This window comes from Lycorma delicatula, chromosome 10 (genome assembly GCF_047948215.1).
Source record: "Lycorma delicatula isolate Av1 chromosome 10, ASM4794821v1, whole genome shotgun sequence".
NCBI lineage: Eukaryota > Metazoa > Arthropoda > Insecta > Hemiptera > Fulgoridae > Lycorma > Lycorma delicatula.
Genome location: NC_134464.1, coordinates 21,266,138 through 21,289,004, shown reverse-complemented (window position 1 = coordinate 21,289,004; position 22,867 = coordinate 21,266,138). Strand labels below are relative to the sequence as shown.

The 22,867-nt window shown below is 29.7% G+C and overlaps 1 protein-coding gene across 3 annotated transcripts in view; it reads right to left on the bottom strand.

The window, feature by feature from the left end:
* Positions 1 to 22,867, bottom strand: part of LOC142331280 (lysosomal dipeptide transporter MFSD1-like) — a 57,451-nt gene that overhangs the window by 6,098 nt on the left and 28,486 nt on the right. The window contains exons 9-11 of one of the 3 annotated variants that reach the window (XM_075377072.1): positions 17,275 to 17,377; positions 16,899 to 17,031; positions 4,513 to 4,578 (exon numbers count right to left, since the gene is read on the bottom strand). In XM_075377072.1, the coding sequence (XP_075233187.1) occupies positions 4,555 to 4,578; positions 16,899 to 17,031; positions 17,275 to 17,377 (260 nt within the window). In that variant the 3' untranslated portion in view covers positions 4,513 to 4,554. The remainder of the gene's footprint in view (positions 1 to 4,512; positions 4,579 to 16,898; positions 17,032 to 17,274; positions 17,378 to 22,867) is intronic. The other 2 variants (XM_075377071.1, XM_075377070.1) reach the window with 2 other exon arrangements.

The following is a 22,867-nucleotide window of genomic DNA, read 5'->3' as shown; positions in this document are numbered from 1 at the left end:
TTTCACTGCAGCATACACAAAAGTGAAAACCACATGATGACAAAATCAGTCCTTAAGTACAAAAAAAAATCAGTATTTAATAGCAACTGCTTATCTTATGTATTTATCAAACAATGCAAATATTAAAAATATAAGAAAAAAAAACATGAGCACTTTTTCATGGAAAAGATGCTTATAGAAATAACTTCATTATCTCAAAAGATTCAGTTATAATTTAGTAACATTACTAACTTAAGTTTAAAAAAAACACATAGTGCACTGTACTAAAGTACAAAGATTAATAATAATATATGTACAGTAACAGCAAGCTTGGGGTGGTGAAGATTATTACCCAACGTAAAAACATATTCCTTGCTCTCAGTAATCTCCCTTACCAAATAATTGTTCTATTTTTAAAAAAAATGAGTGCAACAATTTTGAAATGAAATACAGTCGGCTAATTCTGTAGTGTACATTGATAAAATATTTCTAATACTAATTTCATGGTAAATATTGTGATAGATGGTTATTACTGTAACTTTAATTACAAACTGGAAAATGAATTATCCATTTAATTCCTCAGCTAGAACGCTCTCCTCACTGTCATTACTATCTTCAGTGTAACTGACACTACATAAAGAGACCATGAAAGATTGTCAGAAAATCTTTAGCTGATTCTTGCCTCCAATATTCACCTTCAATTTTTTTAACCTTTTCACAATAAGGTTTCCAGTGTTCATTGCTAATTGAATTCATTTTACCTTCACACAGTCTCTACACTTCTGACATCTTAAATGTTGTATTGTGGCTTGCAACATGTCGTTTTACTTCTGACCATATACCATGGATTTAAATCTGGATGGTAAGGTGGAACCACATAACTTGATGCCCATTTCTTTCCAACAATTCGTCAAGTAGGTATTGTTTTCTGTTACTTCGTTCAACTTAATTAGTTCATACAGTTGTGGTTCAAGCACTTTAGATGAAAATGGAATATGATGTTTCTGTAGCCAAACAGTCATGTCTTGTTTCTTGCTTCATGACATTCGAAGTTTTCCAGAAGGGGTATTATGATACCTTTTAACAAACCAAATAATTTTTAGTATTCACGCTATCATGGGTAACTGCCACTTTTTTATTTGACTGTGAAAATTAACAGTGCATTCAGATTAAAGGCCATTTCACCTCCGGCATGAATTATTTATTTATAATGAATGAATTTATTTATTTATTGATAAATGAAGTCCTGCATCGCTGTCATCGGATCATGATTTTACCATTAAATGAGATGATAAAAACATGGATTCATGTTAGGTACATGATCGCCTAATTACATTTTCTAAAATTACAGATTGCCTGCAAATATAGAATCCTTTTCTCCCTAATATCATGTTTTTCAATTAAATTTTTCCTTTCATTTTCTATTTTGCGCCACTTAAAGCCCAATTTTTTCAAAATTCTTCTTGAACTAGTTTCACTGCTGTTAAAATTAATTTTAATTTTCAATTATTTACAGTCTGGTAACTATTGACAGCTCCCCAATCTTTGAGTGAAATTCATTCCAATTTTGCCTAACCACATCTTTCTCAAAATCATCTAATCCAGTAACTGGTTTAGAATGTTGCTTTTTCTTTTTTTGGGGTGATGAACAAACATTCTAGCCCCTCGGATCAGAGTTCTACTTTTTTCTTTTATTAGGCTTTGTATCTGAGTCCTGGAAATGCCACAAGCTACTGCAATTTTCTCTTCACACTTCTGTTTAGCAGTTATAAATGCTTGTCTTTTATAATTTTCCTACAGCTAAAGATTCTTTCTTCATGAAATCATACATTGTTTACATTTTTTGCGCCTGTCTTTGACACACAACAGACTTAAATTCAACTATAACTATTCGCATGTGAACGAACTACTTTAAAAAGTTTGAACCGAAAACCACGATAAAAACCTTTTACAAAATATTGTATCATACATTAACTGATTATGTAACAAAATAAACTACACATGCCATAAGAACTGTATCAAGAAGCAGAATCACAGAACTGAACTTTATGTACATGGAAAAATAAAAGAGAAATAAAAATAAAACAAAAATAATCATTCTGTATTTGAAACATGATGTCACTTTCTTAATACTGTAAACACAAAAATGCATTGCTTCGTAAACAATATTTACATCATGTTATGCTACTAAGAGATGAAATGGTGTGCCATCGTTTCAGAGAACAGTAGTGTAGCAGTGACGTGTGGGCTGATCATCCAGGCTTACCATTACGTGGCGGCAACTGTAATTTAATCACAGATTCAACAATTTATGTATATATGCAATTCCTTTATTACCCATATGGAGTAAGCATACCACATGTTGCTCACAGATCATCATTCATGTAATTTGTATAGTTTACTAATTTGTAAAAGCTTATCTTATCCGAAAATACATCTACTTTCATTAAGAAACTGACTTTTTGTATTTATTAAATTTAACTTTATATTTGTTTAAGAAGCATTTTAAAGCAAATTTACATGAACCTTGTAACCTACCGAAATGAATATGCATAAATAAGAGAACCCTCAAATATGTGGTTGCCAAGGCTCAAAAACATAAACAAAACAATCTGAGAAATAAAAATATCTTCAAATTCCACCACAAGTTTCAATATATAATCATATGACAGGATGATGTCACATCTCCATTCACTCTTTTTTTTTGTAATAAAATCTACTATCTGTTTGAAAAACAAATATCTTGAATTAATACAAACAGTATTTTTCTTTTGAGTCATTTGACAGAAAAAAAAGGCATTCTGAAAGGCAGTTCTAATCTTAACCTGAAATTGAATGTAGCCAATTAGATCCAGATCTTCCATACTTTTCTACTTAAAAACATAATATTCAAATCAGATTCAGACAGAAAATTAAATGAATTTGTCTTACCCAACTCTAGCATTATGTACAAGCATGTTGCAAACTATTATAAGCAGGAACACTATATACTTTAAAAACAGGTTATTACAAAACTTACTATAATACAGAAAATCACTAATAGAATATTAAAAACATTAATATTAAAACTAAAGCTAAAAAATAAAACAGCCTCTACTACCAACCTGAATCTCATGCATCTAAAATAAAATTTACAAACATGCTTTGTAACTGTTTCAAATTTATAAATTTGTTTTAATTAGTACTTAATTGCAACATAAGGTATCAATATTAATAACTAGTATTAAAGAAAAATTCCCCAAAAACAATCTATTATAAATAATAAACTCATTGTTATAAACCAAATACCACCATTGAAAAATAATAAAAATAAAACATATTTTACACTTACTCAATATAAGATACTATTTTCCGTGAAAATAGTTTGCACGTTCAATATTTATCTCGCTTTACACTGAAAGATGAACTATGCAACTCGTAATGGAAGAAATTAAGACAACAAACATTTTTAATATTCTAATAAATATTATATACTTTAATAAAAAATTAATCTGTTGAAAATAAAATACCATTTTAATTCTATAGAATTGTATAAATCTAATGTTTCTCTAAAACCTTTCTTCCAGGTATTTTTTCATTATATTTTTTATAGAAAAAAATAGTTATTTGGCTGTTAAATTTATAGTACTTTAACTTAAAAATAATCTTAAGATATTTGCATAAAATTTGTATACTTACTGGTTAGGAAGAATAATTTTAAACAGAATTTTTATAAAATCATGCTTATGTGAATATAAAATAATTAGTTAAAAAAATGTGAGTTTTAAAGACTTGTAAAATACTTAGTGAGAATTTAGACAAATTCCCACAATTTTTTTGTAAATGTTTGCAAGAGAAACAGATTTTTGGGATGAGAGAGTTTGTTTCCTAAAGTTTAGTATATTTGAACATTAGAATGATATTAATAATGTTCACATAGAAACTAGTCGATAAAGAACAAAATTTTACCATTTTTATTTAAATAATTTCTATAAAGATAGAAAAAAGCATAGAAAATATTTTTTGAGTAATTAAAAATTTATGTCTGGTACTCATCAAATTTGAAAAGTGTAAACTGTAATTGCGCAGTAGTTTTACCTGAGGTGTCTGAAATAGTGTTGCCACTGCTAATAGTTCAGTAAAGGGGTTAATGTACTACAACAGTTGCTTTGTTTGCTCTCATCGTGTAAATTTTCCTTGTTCATTTTCATGTTTTATAAAGATTACTTTTCAAGATTGCTTGGTTTCCACGCTTTACTATCTTATTTTTGTTTCAGCATTTTGTAAACATTAATTTCAATTTTCATTCTTCAAATCCATGTTTTGTTAGGCTGACAATAAAAGGAAACATACGGACCATACTCATATCCATTTACAGTTTTCCCAAGAGAAATTTAATACAATTCTATGACATTATTACAGCTAACTTAAAATCACGTTTTTTATAAATTCACAAGATATTAAATATACGCATGAATATTATTTCATTTTCTAATTAAAAATTGTTATTTATATTTTTATAATATTTAACCATTAAACTATACTACTACTGACTACCTTGGTCAATTGAAGTGAAACAGTTCGACGATTACAGTGTCAGGAATCTGGATCTTGGATAGACTACAATAGCAGTAACATGAAACAATAATACAGGAATACAAAAAAAAACAAACAATTTTAAAAATAAAAAAGAAACAAAAAAAAACAAAATCATAAAACTACTTTAGACGTTAATTCCAAACATTTTAGTTACCTGTCGTAATTCACAAATTTTGATTTATGAATGTGAACAAAAAAATATAATCCTATCTATTTTATTAATAATTTCTATTTAACAAATGTAAATTAAAAAAGATGAATACTTCACATGGCTAATATGAGTATCAAAAGCAGAATTATAAAATAAAAGAGTACAAACGAAGCATCTGAAAGAAGAGATACTTACTCTTTGATGAGAACTTTATATATTTATTATGTATGAAAAGATCTAACCTGTTTATCAAAGTCGCTCTCTTCTTTCTGTTACAGAAGAATATAATCATTTCACATTCTTACAAACTTTAATAGCGGTATATGCAACGTATTGCATCATATTCTCCTCCCTAAAGTGAAGATGTACTCCTTCCTAATAATTAGCATAGATCCTCACCGATTTCCAATAGAAATTCCTATTTTTCTATACCCTTATTAGAATTATGTATATGTGGCAATAATGTTAAAATTCATGTTTCCTAACTTTACCAAGAGTTATCAATTTTTTAAACAGCCACCACATTAAAATAACTACTGAAAAAAATATTTTTAAACTATATAAACGGTTAAAACCCTGTTTATAAATATATTTAAATAATAATTGTTTTATATAATCTATCATCAAATTTATGGATCACTGAAATTTGACTACAACAAAAAACAGAAACGTGTGCTTTTTCATGCCATTAATTTATTTCCATTTAATTTATTTCCTAAAATTACGGTATATTTTCTTCACATAATTGAAACCCTCAGGAAAAACAAAGAAAGGAATCTGAATATGGTAGGTGCAAAACTCAGTTTTTCAATCAGGTGGTTTACAGGATAAAACTTCCTAAATACAAGCTTTTTGTTTCATTATGATTGTTGTAGTAAATTTTTACATTGTATGTAAAACTATACATATTTATGTGTGTGTGTGTGTGTTCACATGCCACATGTATGTGTGGATTTAGTATGCAAACAATATAAATAAAAATATTCAAATAATATAAATATTGACCACTGTGATAAAAAAAATGTAATATTATAAGAAATCTAAACCACAAAATCACAGTAATTAGGTAAATTAAACTTACCATATTAATTTCCAATAACTATTTTTGTGGTATCTGCAGTAAAATATATTCTTTTACCTGTTAATAAAATTTACATGTACGCTCATAATATTATTCAAAATATTAAAAAAATGTTGAATAAAATGACAAACAATTAAAAGAATATTTTCTCATAATATTATTCAAAATATAAAAAAAATGTTGAATAAAATGACAAACAATTAAAAGAATATTTTATCATGTTTATCTACTGTGATTTGGTGGTTTATATTTTACATGATATATATGAATATATTGTTCAGACAGCACTGCTGTCTGGCACCATGTGATGTTAGATATTAGTTTTTTCTTTTCAACATAATTTGTTGATGTTTCATTAAACATGTGTTTTCATTCATTAATTGTTAGTGCATAACATGCAACCATACGATACGGTCTAGTCGCCAAGCTTTTGAATTCAATCTTATTTTATTATCGTAGGATGTGTTAAATTATGGTGGGCAGTATGTTTAGACACAGCTCCTGACAATGCACACAGCTCCTGGCAATTTAATTTGCTCCATCTACACTATATAAGCCGACTCAGCACTAAAATCCAGTAGTCAGTCTAGTCTGTCTAATCTCGTCTCGTCTCGTCTCAATCTTATCATTTGAAGAATCATATTGTTAAGTCAAAATTACATGTCATACAGTAGACATGTACATACATACATTAAATTATATATTTTTTCAACAATGTAGTATAAATTAAATTAATTCATGATCATGTTAATATACAATTGTTAATTCGAGTCAGTAATTGTTTTATTTACAGTCAACTTAACATAAACGAAACAATATGTATTTACTATATATAGTGTCAGATTTACTAATAACAAGAAAAAGAAAGGCTTTTTAAAAAAAAAATAATCAGAAAAAAGTGAAAATATAGTTAATTTTAGGAAGTTGATTTTAATGAGAAAATCAGTACCTTTAAAATAAATATAATTTAAACCTGAAGAACATGACTCTCAGTCATCACAATGAAATAGCTCAAAGGCTATTTATAATTATTAAATAAATTCTGTGAAATAAACAACGTAAGGCTGAATTATTAATTTAGCAAATTTTAACACTTCAAGATAGTTTTGTCAATTTTTAAAATTTAAAATAAAAGAAATGAGAATAAAATATGAAACTTTTTTTTAAGTCTAATTAACATAGATAAAGGCTAACTTTATTTATAAACTTTAGAAAAATTAATTATCTATCCTGAAATCACTTTTTTTTATCTGAAATCATCAAAAAATTAGTTCAGTATGATAATGTTATTTACAAAATATTATTCAATTATTACATAAATATTATTTTACGGAAATAATAACTCTAATGGTTTTTGTAATTGATAATAAAGAATGTAATCTGTAAAAAATGGTTAAAAAAAGGACTAGTAACATGTAAGTAATTTTGTCATAAAACTTGTGTTAACATTAGGTAATTATTAGAATTAACTGACGTGAATAGATTTACTTGAAATACAAATCAACCAACTCAGCCATATTAAGCAAAGATGATCATTCAAATAAGGCCTGTTATAAGTGAGTTTTATTGAACTATACATAAATAAAGAAAAATAATTTATATCTGAAAAAATACAAATATTCAGTCTCTCATGACTATTTAATCTGTGCCTGAGTAAAACCAACTGTCAAGACATAAAATTGTAGACCAAGGACAGAAAAATGCCAAAAATCACAGTACCATTAAGTGTTTCGTGAGAATGAAAAGTTAAACTAAACATGAGTAGCTAGACAATAGCTTTATATCTGAATATAGTGTATAACAAGGACAATAACATGAAAAATAAAAACAGTTAAGAATAAAAACAAAAAATTTACATAGTAGGTCTCTAAAGTTCTCCAACTAAATGTCCGTAGTCAATAAAAGTAGCGCCATTTCTTGAACAACCAGGGAAATATGTAGTACGATGTCTGATGTGTGTGTATACAAATTTTCATCACTCCAATCCCAAGTTATTTTCGGCTGCATATCTTGTGTTCATGTGACCTTGTGCAAACTCATGACACAGAAAAGCACAATAAAATTTTGTGTTTAACTTCAAAAATTTTTCGTTGAAACTTATTCTATGATACAGCAAGCATTCAGTGATGAAGCCACATCTCATACTACAACATACATGTGGTGAAAGTGGTTTAAAGACAGTAGAAAGTTGTTGGATGACGACAAGTAAAGCAGGAGGCTGCAACAGCTGCTCATGATGAAAATGTTGTGAAAGTGCGCACACTCCTGCTCAAACAACCTCATCTTACCCTTCAAGCCATAACAGACAAGTTAAATATTGGTAAAGACACGATACATACAATTCTAACAGAAAAAATGAACCGCCGAAAAGTGTGCTCTAATTTCTTTCCACTCTTCTTGACCGAAGAACAAAAACAAGTGTGTCTTTCTTGTGCTAAAGACTTCGATGAAATGCTGGTAGCAACCTGAATTTTTTACATACAACTGTAACTGGGGATGAAAGTTGATGCTTCATGTATGATCTGCAAACAAAGCATCAATTAGCTGTTTGGTTAAGTTCTGGAAAGCACAAAGACTGGAACGAAGTCAGGCAGCAAAAATCAAGAGTGAAAATGATGCTGAACGCATTCTTCAACTCAAAGAGCCTGATTCATCATGAACTAGTCCCAAATTGTCAAACCATGAATTCTAAATTATATTTGGAAGTAATGAAACACCTGATACATCACATTTATCAAATCCGGCCTGATTACTGGGATGCAAGCAGTTGAACTCTCTTGAAAGACAATGCCATGACACACATGGCAACAGTTTTAACACGTTATTACATTGCAAATCAAATCACCGTCTTATTCCATCCAACTTGGCTCCAGCAGACTATTTTCTGTTCCCAAAACTCAAGTTGAGGATGAAAGGCCACTTTTTCAACGACATTCTGGCCATCCAAAGGGCTTGCACCAAGCAGCTGAAGGCGATCCCACAAAGTGATTTCTCCAGAGTGTTTGATGGGCTCTACCAGCGCTGCAGCAAGTGTGTAACTAGAGAAGGGTTCTATGTAGAGGGCTGATGTGAGTAAATTTGTTTATCTATAAATCTGTACTTTTATTTTATTTAGTTCAGAAACTTTTCAGATATACTGTGTATATTCAAGAATACAAATATAATTTTGAGAAAAACCTTTAGAACTAATACAAATTTGTTTCATTATTTTTTATAGTAAAATATATTTTTTTAATACAAAACAAATAATTGTCTAAAAAAAAAAGAAATATGCACACGCAGAATGCAAATAAAAACAAGCTTAATAATATACTATGATGTTCATGACTGTCACATAAAAATTATAACAATGAATTCCCGGCAGAAAAATAATAGTTAAAATAATCAATCAACAGATATAAAGAAAAGCGAATAAACAAGTCATTCTTAAACAAACTTAGGATAATCAATTTTTCTTAAGTTTGTAAATAAAAATAAAGTTGTAAATGCATTCTTCTGACAATTTTAAAATTCAAAATCTCAAAAATCTGATAATTACAATAAATTAGATAACAATTTTTTTGGACAGGTCTAAAATACATTTATGAAATGTAAATTTAAATTTAAAATCAGAAAATAAGCAGAAGCACTGAAGAAAAGAATCAATTCCAAATTTTTATAATTGTTTAATACTTTCAGCCCCAGCTAAAAAGTAAGCATGTTTACTCCCAGCCCACGATGTTTTTATTAGTAAGAGCTCAACTTATGCATAAGTTGAGCTCATATGCATCAGTTTGATACTCACTAAGTTATGCGCTCAGCCCCATGTGTACCATATTGATTCACACAACCTGACTTTATTTATCACACTGTGAGTCCTTATGCATCACAGGCACATTGAAATAACATAGTGTCTTCTTTTCCATGGGGCTTTGGGACCACAAGGCCCCGTGGTGGATCGTATATTGATCAGATGTTGGCAGCTCTGCATTGTTTTTATAATCAGCTGTTTTTGGCTGCAGTATTAGTGTTGCTTATTTACTGTCGTTATTGATTCTGAAAAATGAATTCTGATGAAACAAGATCGGAAATTCACATGTACGATAGTAGTGATAGTGAATTAAGTATTAATATGAGTGACTCTTAAGACCCAACAGTGTGTTTTTCAGACCTTGAAAATTACAGGAATGATAGTGAGGTTATTTAATGGAAGAACCTAATCTTAATGATATGGATGTAGATACTGTAGAAGGGATGGTCTAGGATCAAGAAACATTACCATAAATGATGAACAAGATGAAATAATTATCACAAAAGAAGGTGACATTATAGTTTGGCAGAACGTTCAAGGTAATTTGAATAATTTTGATTACATTCCTAGAGATCCTAACAATGTATCTGCAACTGACAGATTAGCTACAAATTTGCCTTTTGAATTCATTTTTTGTTTATTAATGATAAAATTTTAAATCTGTTGGTAAATGAAACTAATAGGTATGTTGAGCAGTGTGCAACCATTTTGAAAATACCATATCAAAAGAAAAAGAGTTGTGTTTTAGAAAAATGGCAAGATGTTACAATAGATGAGATGTTAACATTTTTATGTGTAATTTTATGGATGAGCCTTGATAAAAAAAACCAAACTAGGAACTACTGAGCTAAGGTAACGTACATGTTTCCAAAATGAGATTGCTCTACCAAATGACCGTTTAGCAAAGATAACACCACCTATCAACGCATTAAATGTTAACTTTCAAAATGCAATGAATCCATTTGAGTACATATCCATTGACGAATCAATGATCCCTTTTTGTGGCAGACTTGTATTCTGCCAATATGTGAAATCCAAAAGGCATCTGTACAAAGGTATACAAATTATGTTTAGAAGGTGGTTACACCTGGAATCTCAAAGTTTACGCTGGAAAAGAACAAATTCCACGTGATCAATTAGCTTACGATAATACAGTCATGGAATTTGTGCATCCACTACTAGGAGAAGGACACACTTTGTATACAGATAATTTTTATACAAGTGTGCAACTGGCTCACCAGCTAAATGACAACCAGACACATCTAGTTGGTACTCTGCATAAAAAAAGGCTTATGAACTCTAAAACCGTTGAGAAAAATATACTTAATAGAGGGCAAATGATTGTCAAGGAAAGCAACACCGGAGTAGTAATGGGAAAGTGGAAGAAGGGGCATAATATTCCTAACGACAAAAAGTCTACCTGATCTATTTGAAACTAGAAATAAATGGGGTAATATTGAAAAGAAACCATCCACTATTTTGCAATATAATGCAGGCAAGTCATTTACTGATGTGTTGGATCAACTCGCATCATAAGGTATTGCTGTATGTATAGGTGTAAAATGGTACAGGAAGGTTATGTTCGGGCTGTTGACAAATATAGCTATTGTTGATGCTCACTGTGTTTATAAATCTACAGTTTTTCCACCAAAAGACATTATATTTTTCAGAGCATTAGTAAATTACCTGCTAGTGGAACATCTGCACCCCACAGAGGATGATAACCCACGTTTGGATCATAAACTAAAAACCATTGAAATTCGGTCTAGAGGTTGATGCACTTCTTGCTATCAACTGTTATCAGCATATATGGGGCGATCAGTAGCTGCTAAGAAATGCCGTCAGGTAAAAACCATGTGCATTGGTTGTCCAGAATACAAGTTCATGTATGTGGACTGCTTTTTTAAAAAACATACATGTGTAAAAAAAATAAAGTAATGAAGTAGAATAAAAGTGGAAGTAAAATAATGTAGTGAAACAAATGTAAAACAAATTGTTAGGGATGTAGGATGTAGAGGGTATACTGAAATGAAACGACTAGCACTAGATAGGGAATCTTGGAGAGGTGCATCAAACCAGTCAAATGACTGAAGACAAAAAAAAAAATTTTTAATAAAATAAGTAGCTATATGAAAGAACAGGACAACTATATATTACAAAAGAGATGCAGGTATAAATTCATATCACAAGTTACATGAATGAGAGTTAATTACAAGTGAAGTTTATGGGTGAGATAAGGACAGCAGCCTCATTTCAATCAGTCTAATTTAAAAATTAACATAATTTTTTGCTGTATTAATTACATTATTATTGGAAATATAAAACAGAGAAATTATTAAAAGAAATGTTATATTTAACTCTGAGATACTTTTAAAAATAATGAACACTCAACTGATTGAAATAGATAAATCTTAAGCAAAATATTAAAAATTGCAGAAAAACACTGTAAATGAGGCCCAGAAATGAACTGTTATAATAAAAATTAAACCTTTCTAGACAATACTCTAAAACAAAACCATTCATATCTTGCCTTACATCACTGCAGTTGAAAAATGAGAAATACTGACTATATATGCCTACTGTTTGTAGGCATAACAAATGGGAAGGATCTTTTTTCTTTAGTATTTTTTTCTGGGCGAAAAATGCTTCAATGTTATCACCTGGCTACAACATGTTTGTAATAGTAAACAAACATATATCACATTTTATGTCTCAAATAAATACTAAAATTTCAAACTGTTATAAGGCAACTGACATGAATAACTGATACACATTACAGTAATTTAAATTATTGAGTATAAATGGATGGCTCTAAGCTATTTCACCCTAGATCAGTGTACATATACCAGATATGTTAACCGACTCCAGCGACCCGTGTGTTCTAATTATTTTTATGATTACTTTTGCGGAAAAACAATAATTTCATTTAGGTCTTTCTTTATAGAAAGTTCAAAGAACTAGACACAAATTTGTACTCAAATTAAGATGTAATTTATAAAAAAAATAATAATAAGATTTAGTAAACTTACAATTTTATGATCTATGTATTAACTGCATTGGTGTTAGCATGAATTTTTAAATGTTATGTTTTAGGAATGTAACATTACTACAAAATTTTTAATGATAACTTCTTTATGTTTAATAACTTTTCAATATTATTCAGTTATAATTTGATTTATTTTAGTTTTGAATCCAGAAACTTTCTTCTTCTTTCATTAACAGCCGCCTAAGGACCACGTAACAATTTCATTTACTTATCCTTTGTTGTTTCCTTATCTTCCATTACTCTTTCATCTTTTCACTATGCATTTTTTCCCTTGGACCATTTTGTTTCAGTTTTCTTATTCTTCCTACCCTGCAATCCATCTATTTTTCATACTTTCCTATAGAAACATCTTTTTCTGTTATTTTATCCATTTTTATGTTGACTCTGCCTATATATTTTTTTGGTTTTTTAGATCCTGCTTGTTAAGTTCTTTTCCCAAAGGTACTTGAAGATCTGTTTTGTTAACCTACTGTCATTCATTCTTTTTAAGTGCCCAAAGAAAATCAACCTTATTTTTCTCATTGTTTCTGAAATCTTTTCAATGTTTTTATATACTTTATCATTACTTCTTATTTCCCAGCCTTCATTGGTTTTTAGCAAACCCAATATTTTCCCCATAATTCTTCTCATAACAATTCTAATTTATAATTAAGTGATAGACAATCACATGATTTACACATTCTGTTTTAATTACAGTGTTATAATGCATTATTTTTGCTTTTTTGATAAGCATTTTTTGTTACAGATATTCTTAGCCAGATCATACACTCTTTGCAGCCATTATGAATCCCTTCATAGAATGGATTTCTCTAATTCATTTTCTTGGGTTGTCTCTCCTAGATATATAAATTTTTTAACTGTTTCTATGTTTAACTGTTTATATATGTTTTTTACTGATATTTGTTAACAAAACTCTTGGTGGTTTCCCAACATACAATTAAAGAGAAGTGGTGATAAACCATCACCTTGCCTAATGCCTATTTTAATTTTAAAGGGTTTAGAATTTTCTCCAATGAATTTAACTTTTGACGTGTTTGTGAGAGTCTCACGTATTAGATTAGTTAATTTTGCTTTAACAACAAATTCTCAAACTATTTTACCTAAAGTTTCTCTAGTCAAATGTTTTTTTTTTAAATCAACAAATACTACAACTATGCCTTTAGAGATCAGCATTCTGTACTGTATTATTGATTTTAGAAGAAATATTTGTTATGAGCAGGATCTGCCCTTTCTGAATTTACCCCGAAATTAACTTTTCCTAATCTAAAATTTCTTGTACTTTTGTTTAGTAAAAGTTTAGAAAATACTTTGTAAGCAACTGGTAAGAGAGATATTCCTCTGCAGTTATTAACATACTGCTTATCACCTTTCTTGTAGAGCAGATGTATTAGAGCCACTTCCAGTAATATTGGATTTTTTCTTGTTTCCACATTTCCTCAATATTTTGAGATCTCCTATGATTTTTGGGTCTGATCATTTCAAAAATGTTGCTGTTATGGAGTCCTCCCCCCCACTAGCTTTATTATTTTTCAATGTTTTAATCATATTTTTAATTTCTTCAGAGGTTGGCAGTAAATGATCTTCAAATTTTTTAACAATATCTAAAAATTCTAACTTATCAATTGGTTCTGAATAGTTTATTAGTTTATCAAAATATTCTGTAAGAATTTCACAGTTTTCAGAATTATTTATGCCCAGTTTACCATTTTTCTTTTTAAAACAGACACTAGGTGATAAATATCCTTTTTAGTTTGTATTTGAAAGTTTGATAAAACTCTCTAGTTGTGTTAAGCAAAGTTTTCCTGCATTTCCGCAAGCTGAGATTTTTCAAAAACTGTCTTTGTATCTCTTATAATCCTTGCTTTTTCTTTTCTTTGTTGTTCTTACTGTTCATAATATTATTTCTTTCCAGAAGATTTCCACTTTTTCCATTTTTCAGATCTTTCCACTAATGCAGTTTCACAATTTTCATTCCACCATACTATCTTTTTAACCTTTGCTAACCCAAAAATCTTTTTTGCAGTACTGTTTATTTCTCTAGGTAATTCTTGCCAATCACCTCTTTTTGGATATTTTTATTTAATCTTGAAACATTTCTATTGCATTCTTCATTATAGTAATTCTATCTGCGTTGTATCTCACTAATTTCAATGGTTTTTTTGTAATTTTAAAAGTTAAAAATTTAATTTTAATTTTAGAAAGGTAATGGTTAGAATCTAACTCTCTCCTTTTGTTATCATTTGTCCTTATCAGAATCTATGAATAGAGTTGTGCTAAATGATTTTTTACTTAGCAGAAATTTTATTATTATTATTTAATAACAGTATTTTACATCATATAAATTGGCAATTCAACTGAATAAAAAATAACACGACAGTGTAGCATATAATATACATTATTTTACAGAATAAATTAAAATCTTATTTACTGGAATAATTTTGGTAATAGAGTAAAAAAATTAAGACAATGTAATTACAATGCAATTACAAGTAATTTAATTACAGATAGTACAAGCAACTACATCATACTTTATAAACAGTTAAGTGAATATAATTCTTAAAATTCTCCCCCTAGTGTAATGTATAAAGAAAGACTGCTGCTGCCTCATCTGGATAAATAGTATGCTTTAGCTGATTATAAGGTAATAACAACCAAGACATTCTCACAAAAAGCCTTAATACAAATTTAGTGATTATTAATATCAAGAACCAGTAAACTTTTGATTATCTTCTTACTTGTTATCATAGTTAAATATCAATAATACTGTTGTAAAATCAGTGCACACACTTCCACTATTATGCCTAAGATAAAAATGTCCAAAAATTAAAAAAAAAAAAAAAAAAAATGAGTACTTCTGGAAGTATACATTGCTTTTCCTACATACATATATATTAAAAAATAACTTATTGATAAGCATCATAGCAGTCGAATTATTATAACAATCAAACAAATAAAGAAGAAAACTTTTAGCTTTTTTCCTTTTTTAAGTTTGACAAACATTTTCGCAGTGTGCCCTACTTCATCAGGTGAACAAATATATTGTAAATTAGTCAGTCAATTGCTAAAATTCTTAGAGTGATACTCTCAGTCAATGATCACTTTATAAACCAATCAATAGTTAATAAGACTACTGATATTGCCATCTGATAGTATTATGAATTGAACAAATTTATTTATATAAATTTTATTATTTCTCTGATCCATTCATCATTATCAAAAAATATCATATTTCATCCTACAAAATAGAAGCAAGAACAAATAATAAAAAATTAAAATCAATGATTAATGATAATAAAACATTTATAATAAAGCAAGTGTACATAAAATGAAATTGGCTTCAATAATTTAAATAAATTTTACATAGGTATGACTAATAGTCATTTCAAAAGCGATTTCAAAAACATATACAAGCATATAAATATGGAAAACTAAAGTTTAATTATGCAGATCATATACATAAAAATATACACATTTTCAAAATTAGAAAATAGGTCAATATTAGAAACAAACAAAAATAAATCAATAACCCAAACTCTTGAAAAGATACACATAATAAAAAAATTATGATAATAATAATGTAAATTAATGAGTAAATCTTGATAATGATGAGTGGATCAGAGAAATACATTTATTTAAATAATTTAGTTATTATTAGTTATTTAAACTAATAATACTACCACCAGATGGAAATAGCAGTAGTCTTATAAACTATTGATTGGTTTGTAAATTGCTCATTAACTGAGGATATGTCTAAATTTTAACAATTTACTAATTTATAATTTTATATCTGTTCACCTGATGAAGCAGTGCACACTGCAAAAACATTTGTGTAACTTAAAAAAGGAAAAAAGTAGTAAGTGTTCTTTTTTATTTGATTGACATTTTTATAAATATAATTTTTTTAATTTATTTTTTTTAATGGACTTAATTATTACTGTAGATGCTTGAAATATATTGTAAAATACTTTCCTTTTTTTTCTTCAGGTTAACCTTTCACACTGTAATTCTACTTGATGAAGTTTTTTAAAAGAAACTACATAATTTAAATTCATTAGAAAAATGGTCAAGCCTCACAAGTTACTGTTTGTTTAAAATGATTTTTTTATAAATAAAAATTTAATATAAAAATATCTAATTTTAAATAAAGAAGATTAGTATCCCATCTAAAACAAGCAAACTCACCCGATTTTGTAGATACAGATTACTAAAATCCCATTTTGCTACATCACCATCAAAACAAAAAGAATGGTAAAAATATTAGTTGCATACTTACATTGGCACCAATACGACTTAAATATCTGTTACGTATATGAAAATCTGAATGAGGCTGAAGAAGATCATAAGGTGTAATGTCAGACATAGAACCAGAAGCCAATAGTTTTTCTCTTTCTAATAATTCAGCAGCACTGAAAAAAAATAATAAATGTCATCTTTTATATACCAAAATAAATGTATTTGCAGTATAAAGACTTGTAAAGTGTTTTCGGAGATAGAAAAAACTGAATAATAAACAAAATAATGTACAATTCAAAATCAAATATATATATATATGTTTGATATATTATTATGTTGATATATTATTTTATATGATATATATATATTTGATTTTGAATTATATGTATAAAATGTAAAAACTGAGATTTACTTACAGTCTATTTCTTTCATATACACTTCTTTCAGCAGTTGATAAGTTTAGAATGCCATTTACACTAGAATCATAAATCCAGATAATAATTGTTGTCATCAATGCAACTAAAAAAAAAGAAAGAATTCATACATACTTTGAAACAATTTTCTATTATTGATAAAGTATATAATATACTTAATTATATTATCATTAAAAGTATACAAGGTTTGATAAAAAAAAAATACATGGAATTAGTTTCTCAAAAAATCTTTTATTTATTCATCAATATTGATTTGTCATCTTAAATTACTCCCCTTCAGATATAATACATTTGTCCCAGTACTTTCAATCTTTGAAGAACTTCTGGAACACAATTTTTGGTATGGTGTTTAGCTCCTTCAGTGATTCTGTCTTTATCTCTTTAATGATGGCAAAATGTCATACTTTCATGGTTCTTTTCAGCTTAGGGAATAGGAAGAAGTAACAGGGCCAAGTTCAGTGAATACAGAGGCTAAGGCATCATAATACTGTTGTTTTTGACCAAAAATTCATGAACAAGCAGTGAAGTGTGAGCACGTCAATTATTGTGATGCAATTTCCATGAATTGGTTCGCCACAAATCTAGGCGTTTTCTTCAGATTGCTTCACACAAATGGCATAGAATTTACAAGTAGTACTTTTTATCCACTGTATGACCTTGTGCCAAGAACTCATGATACACCAAACCATTGAAATTAAAGAACACAATGATCAGAACCTTCACAATCGATCAAACTTAACGTGCTTTTTTCGATCTTGGCTCTTCAGGAAGCTTCCATTGGAATGAAAGCGCCTTAGTTTCGACATCGTACCCCACCCATGTTCCATCACCAGTTATGACCTGTTTGAGCAGCTCTGGATCATTGTTCACTTTGTTCAGCAAAGTGAACAAAGATCACTTTGGGTCCTGAGCAATATTCATTCGGCACTGTCTTTGGTATAAATTCAACAATTTTGGAAGGCCAATTTTCCAGGCCCTTGTTATCATCAATGTCTTCATGATTCTCTTGGAAATATTTGTACCTCTTGTAAACACTTGTTTTATTCATAGAAGAATCGCCAAAAGTAAAATTCAACATTCCCAATGCGGTGCTGCACTTTTCCCATTCTTACAGTAAAATTTAATGCAAATTTTTTGTTCCATTTTCCCCCCAAGTTAAAAATTGTCGACCATATCAAAACATGTGTAACCTTTTCTACAGCCAACAATAAACTAAGCATCCAATATGGATACGAATGTAAATATATGTTAAGGAGAAGTGTACAAACACAGGAAAAAAATCTACAAAAATTGGACTTGCGCAACTCTTTTTTGATCAAACCTTGTATAAGATTACATTATTCTAATTATTCTACTCACACTACTCACATGTAACCCTGGACTATTATGAAAGCTGTAATCATTATACATTCCTCAGACCAACATGCATTATGCTATATAATGCCATAGAATTTTATAATTTCTATGAATTATATGCATAGAAAAATATTAGTATATATGCCATAGCCTATGTGGTACCAGCAAGGCGTCAAAATTATTCTTTCTTTCATATTGACAGCACTGAAAATATTAAAACACATATTGTGCAACTAAAAAACACTGTAAAAAAAATTAGAGGAATACCTCCTACAACTACCAGAAATAATTCATTTTGTAAAAAATCCTACTTGAATTGTTTACAAAATTATACAATCATCAATTTACTCAGTAAGAATAGGATCTGTAATTTTATGGACATAAGTAACTATCTGTAATTTTATTGGCATAACTATGAGGGTCAGTTAAACATAAACTGCACTTTTGTTTTTAACATTTATTAGTAAAAAATCAAAATATAAAACTGCTTTCCTACATAGTCTTTCTAAAGCCCTACACATTTTTCATGAGCCAATTGCACTTGAACTCCTCTACTTCATTGTAGCTCTGAAATTAGTGCCTTCTTCTACTGCCTAAACAAAAACAAATTCTAGCAGGGATAAATCTGTAGGAGGATGTTCTAAGGTTCCCCAGTAAATTTCATCCACTTTATCCTGAGTGGTAACAGCTGTGTAAAGTATGAAGTTGTTATGGAAGTGAATCAAATCTCTGATTGATTTGTTATTGTAGGCAGCTTTCCACTTTATCCAAGAAAATTTTTTTCTTTTTTAACTTACAGGATCACCATTAGGTATTGCTTCAGAGAATGAGATGAATGATTTGTAGCATGTGTGAATATGCCATATCTGACCAAGAGTTTATCCAAGAGCTGGGAGTAGCATGCAGCACTCTCACACTGCAATGTTCTTGGAGAATATCAATGAGCAATTTCCCTTATTTTTGCCTTTACAGGGTAAGGCTCTCTAATCCTATGCTATACAGTATTTGCTGATTTTGACTTGAGAGTGCAGTGACGGACTCATATCTCACCTGATACTGGAATGCCAAAATCAATATCTCATCTGATACTGGAATTGGTACTTCCATAACTGACACCCACTTCTGAAACAATTTCATCAGTCATTAGATGCTGATTGTCTTCAATGAGGTCACAAACTGATCAAACATTGACACCTGTCACACTTGTCCTTGAATTCCTATTGCGACACATTTTCTGCAGTTTCATGCTCTGCCCTACTTTAAATTTGCTGACGCAGTTCCAGACTTAGATACATGATATCATACAAGCAAACTGAGCACAAAATCTCAGAGGGTTTGATGGCCTCATTCACAAGAAACTTCACAATAATATATTGTGCAACCAATGATGAATCCTCTTGCTCTGATATGATGCCAGATGAATGTCAAGGCAGCTGGAGCACCCATCCATCCCTCTATCTCCACCATCCCTCCACACCTATTCATGTTCATACACGAGTTGTGAAGACAAAAGTCCAGATTATATTTGGTTCTGAATACCTTACTTTTTTCTTTAATCTTTCATGGTCTAGTCTGTTAACTTTTTTGATGTTGGGATAGGATAAGAGTATTGATGTCCAATCTTTCATACATCTAGAAAATTTAGCAGTTTAATGTTTTAAAATATTATGTGGGCTATTTTTTAGCTAAGGTCTGATTGACTGCAGCTATATAAATTTTGCGTGACTGTCAAAATGGGCACGTGCCCTGGCTCCTGGCATGGCTTGCACAAATGCAGTCATAGCATCACTCTATGCAGTTTGTATTGTGAAGTTGAAAGATTTCAAATAACTGAACGGCTTGCAGATTATGAAATACAATCTATGATCTGATTTTTGATCGCAAGGAACATGTCAGCAGCAGACAGTCATTGCCAGATATGTGAGGTTTACATCCATAATTCAATGAGTGACAGCAAGTGCATAAATGGGTAAGACTGTTCAAGGGCAGGCAGGATAATGTCCAAAAAGAACCGTGATCAGCCCGACCTTCTGTAATGACTGATGACTTGGTGCACAAAGTTGACAAAAAAATTTATGAAGATCAGCAATTCACAATTTCTACTTTGTCACTGATATTCACACAAGTTTTAAGGCCAGTGCTATACAAAATCATTTCTGAAATCTTGCAGTTCAAAAAACTGTGCTCATGACGGATTCTCAGGCTGCTTTCTGAACAACACCAAATGAGAAAACATTTTGACCCAATACAGTGATGAAGGAAATGAACATTTGGACCATACTGTTACAGGGGATGAGACATGAGTTTCTCACTCCAGCATCTAAGAGACAGTCAATGGGATGGCAACACACAACATTTCCAGTCAAAGTGAAAACCAAACAGGCAATGCCAACACACAAGATTATGGCAACTGAGTTTTGAGATAAGACAAGATGACCTGTTAGTCAATTTTATGCTCAAAGAGACAACAATAAACTTAGCTGCATACTGTGAGACCTTGACGAAGCTTTGGCGTGCCATACAGAATAAGCGATGTGGCCTACTGACATATAGTTTTGTTGCTGCATAACAATGTACGACTTCATTCAGCTGTCTAAACCCTAGAGTTAATTTTTTTGGCTGGGAGCAAATGGCCCACCCACCATACCACCCAGACCTTGCATTGAGCGATTACCACCTGTTCTGTTACCTGAAGGAGTTTCTCGATGTCTTTACAGACTGATGTAAAGGTCTACTTTACGGTCTTTACGGATGTAAAGGATGTACTTTAATACATGGCTGATTTCTATTACATGGCATAAACAATTTAGTAAAATGCTTAAACAAGCAAGGTATTTATATAGAAAAGTAGCATAAAGTGTAAAAAGTGAAATAAAAAAATGTTTTTGAGAATATTTTTACTAGTTTTGTTTGTATTAAAAACTGGACTCTAGAGTTAATTAGTCAAAATTAAAAAATGTCCTCCTGTTAATCAGCCCATTAAAAAATAGGCCTTGTATTTAATTTTTTTTCACCAGTAAATTTGAAAATTCTTAATTTATTAATTTATACTATAAATTTTTGTGTATTTCTATTCTTTTTATTTTTATCAGTGTATTAAATCTTAATTTTACTTATAATAAATGATCTCTGTTAAAAAGCTATTTCAAACAAGCACTCCCACTTTTTTTAATTTTGTTTGAAATTTAATGCCATCAATGCCACACATATAGAAATTTCTTGAGCACTTTCAAAGAAGTCATGTTGTTGTTGAGCCAGTTCAGAAATATTAATCAAAATATAGGCCAACACACATAAATGCAAGGTCTGATCAAAAAGGTAATGAGAATTTTTTAATTCCGTGCACTGCATCTTGTCAATCTTTTTTTCTGTATATTGGTAGTAATGATAGTGATGTACATGTAATTTTCAGCCAACTGCAATGTTTAGTTTATATTTGGCAAGAAAAAGAGAAAACATACTTTACTGTATTTAGCAATTTTTTTTGTGGTGAAATGTCAGATCAGAGAATTTATCTACAATTTTGCGTTAAAAATTGACTTAAGTGTAGTGAGGCATTTAAAATGTTAATGAAGACCTTTGGTGATAATGCTACATCATTACCACTAGTTTATGAGTGGTACAAATGTTTTCAGGAAGGCTGAGAAGGTGTAGAAGATGACCCAAAATCTAGGCATCCTAGCACATCAATCATTAATGAAAATGTTGAAAAGGCTACAGAGATGTGGTTGCTAATTGCAGAATTGTTTTCCGCTGTTAAAAACTATCCTTACTTATTTGTTAATGATTTACTTTTTATGATTAGCATTGTGCATTGTATCAATATTAGACATTTCATTGCTTATATTTTATTATTTATTGCTCACAGATGATGCCATAAATAAGACCTATTTCTCTAACAATGTATTTACTATTTCACTATCAATATAAGTTAACTTCCCACTTAAATTAACTTCCTACTGAAATTCAACAACTTATTCATCACTATGCCTTCATTTGTAACACCTCCCTCAATATGTAACTTTTATCCTTCAAAGTAGATATTCCTTCCTAACGATAATAAAATTTAACATAAAGGTACTTGCAGCAACATGAAAACTATCACTCTGCCTAATGTGATCTTTTTACCCGTCTGGTATTCTAGTTCAATTACTGTAATTTTTTAATTAAAAAATCAAACCCTTTAGGACTACAATCTTCATACTAACATTTTTTGATA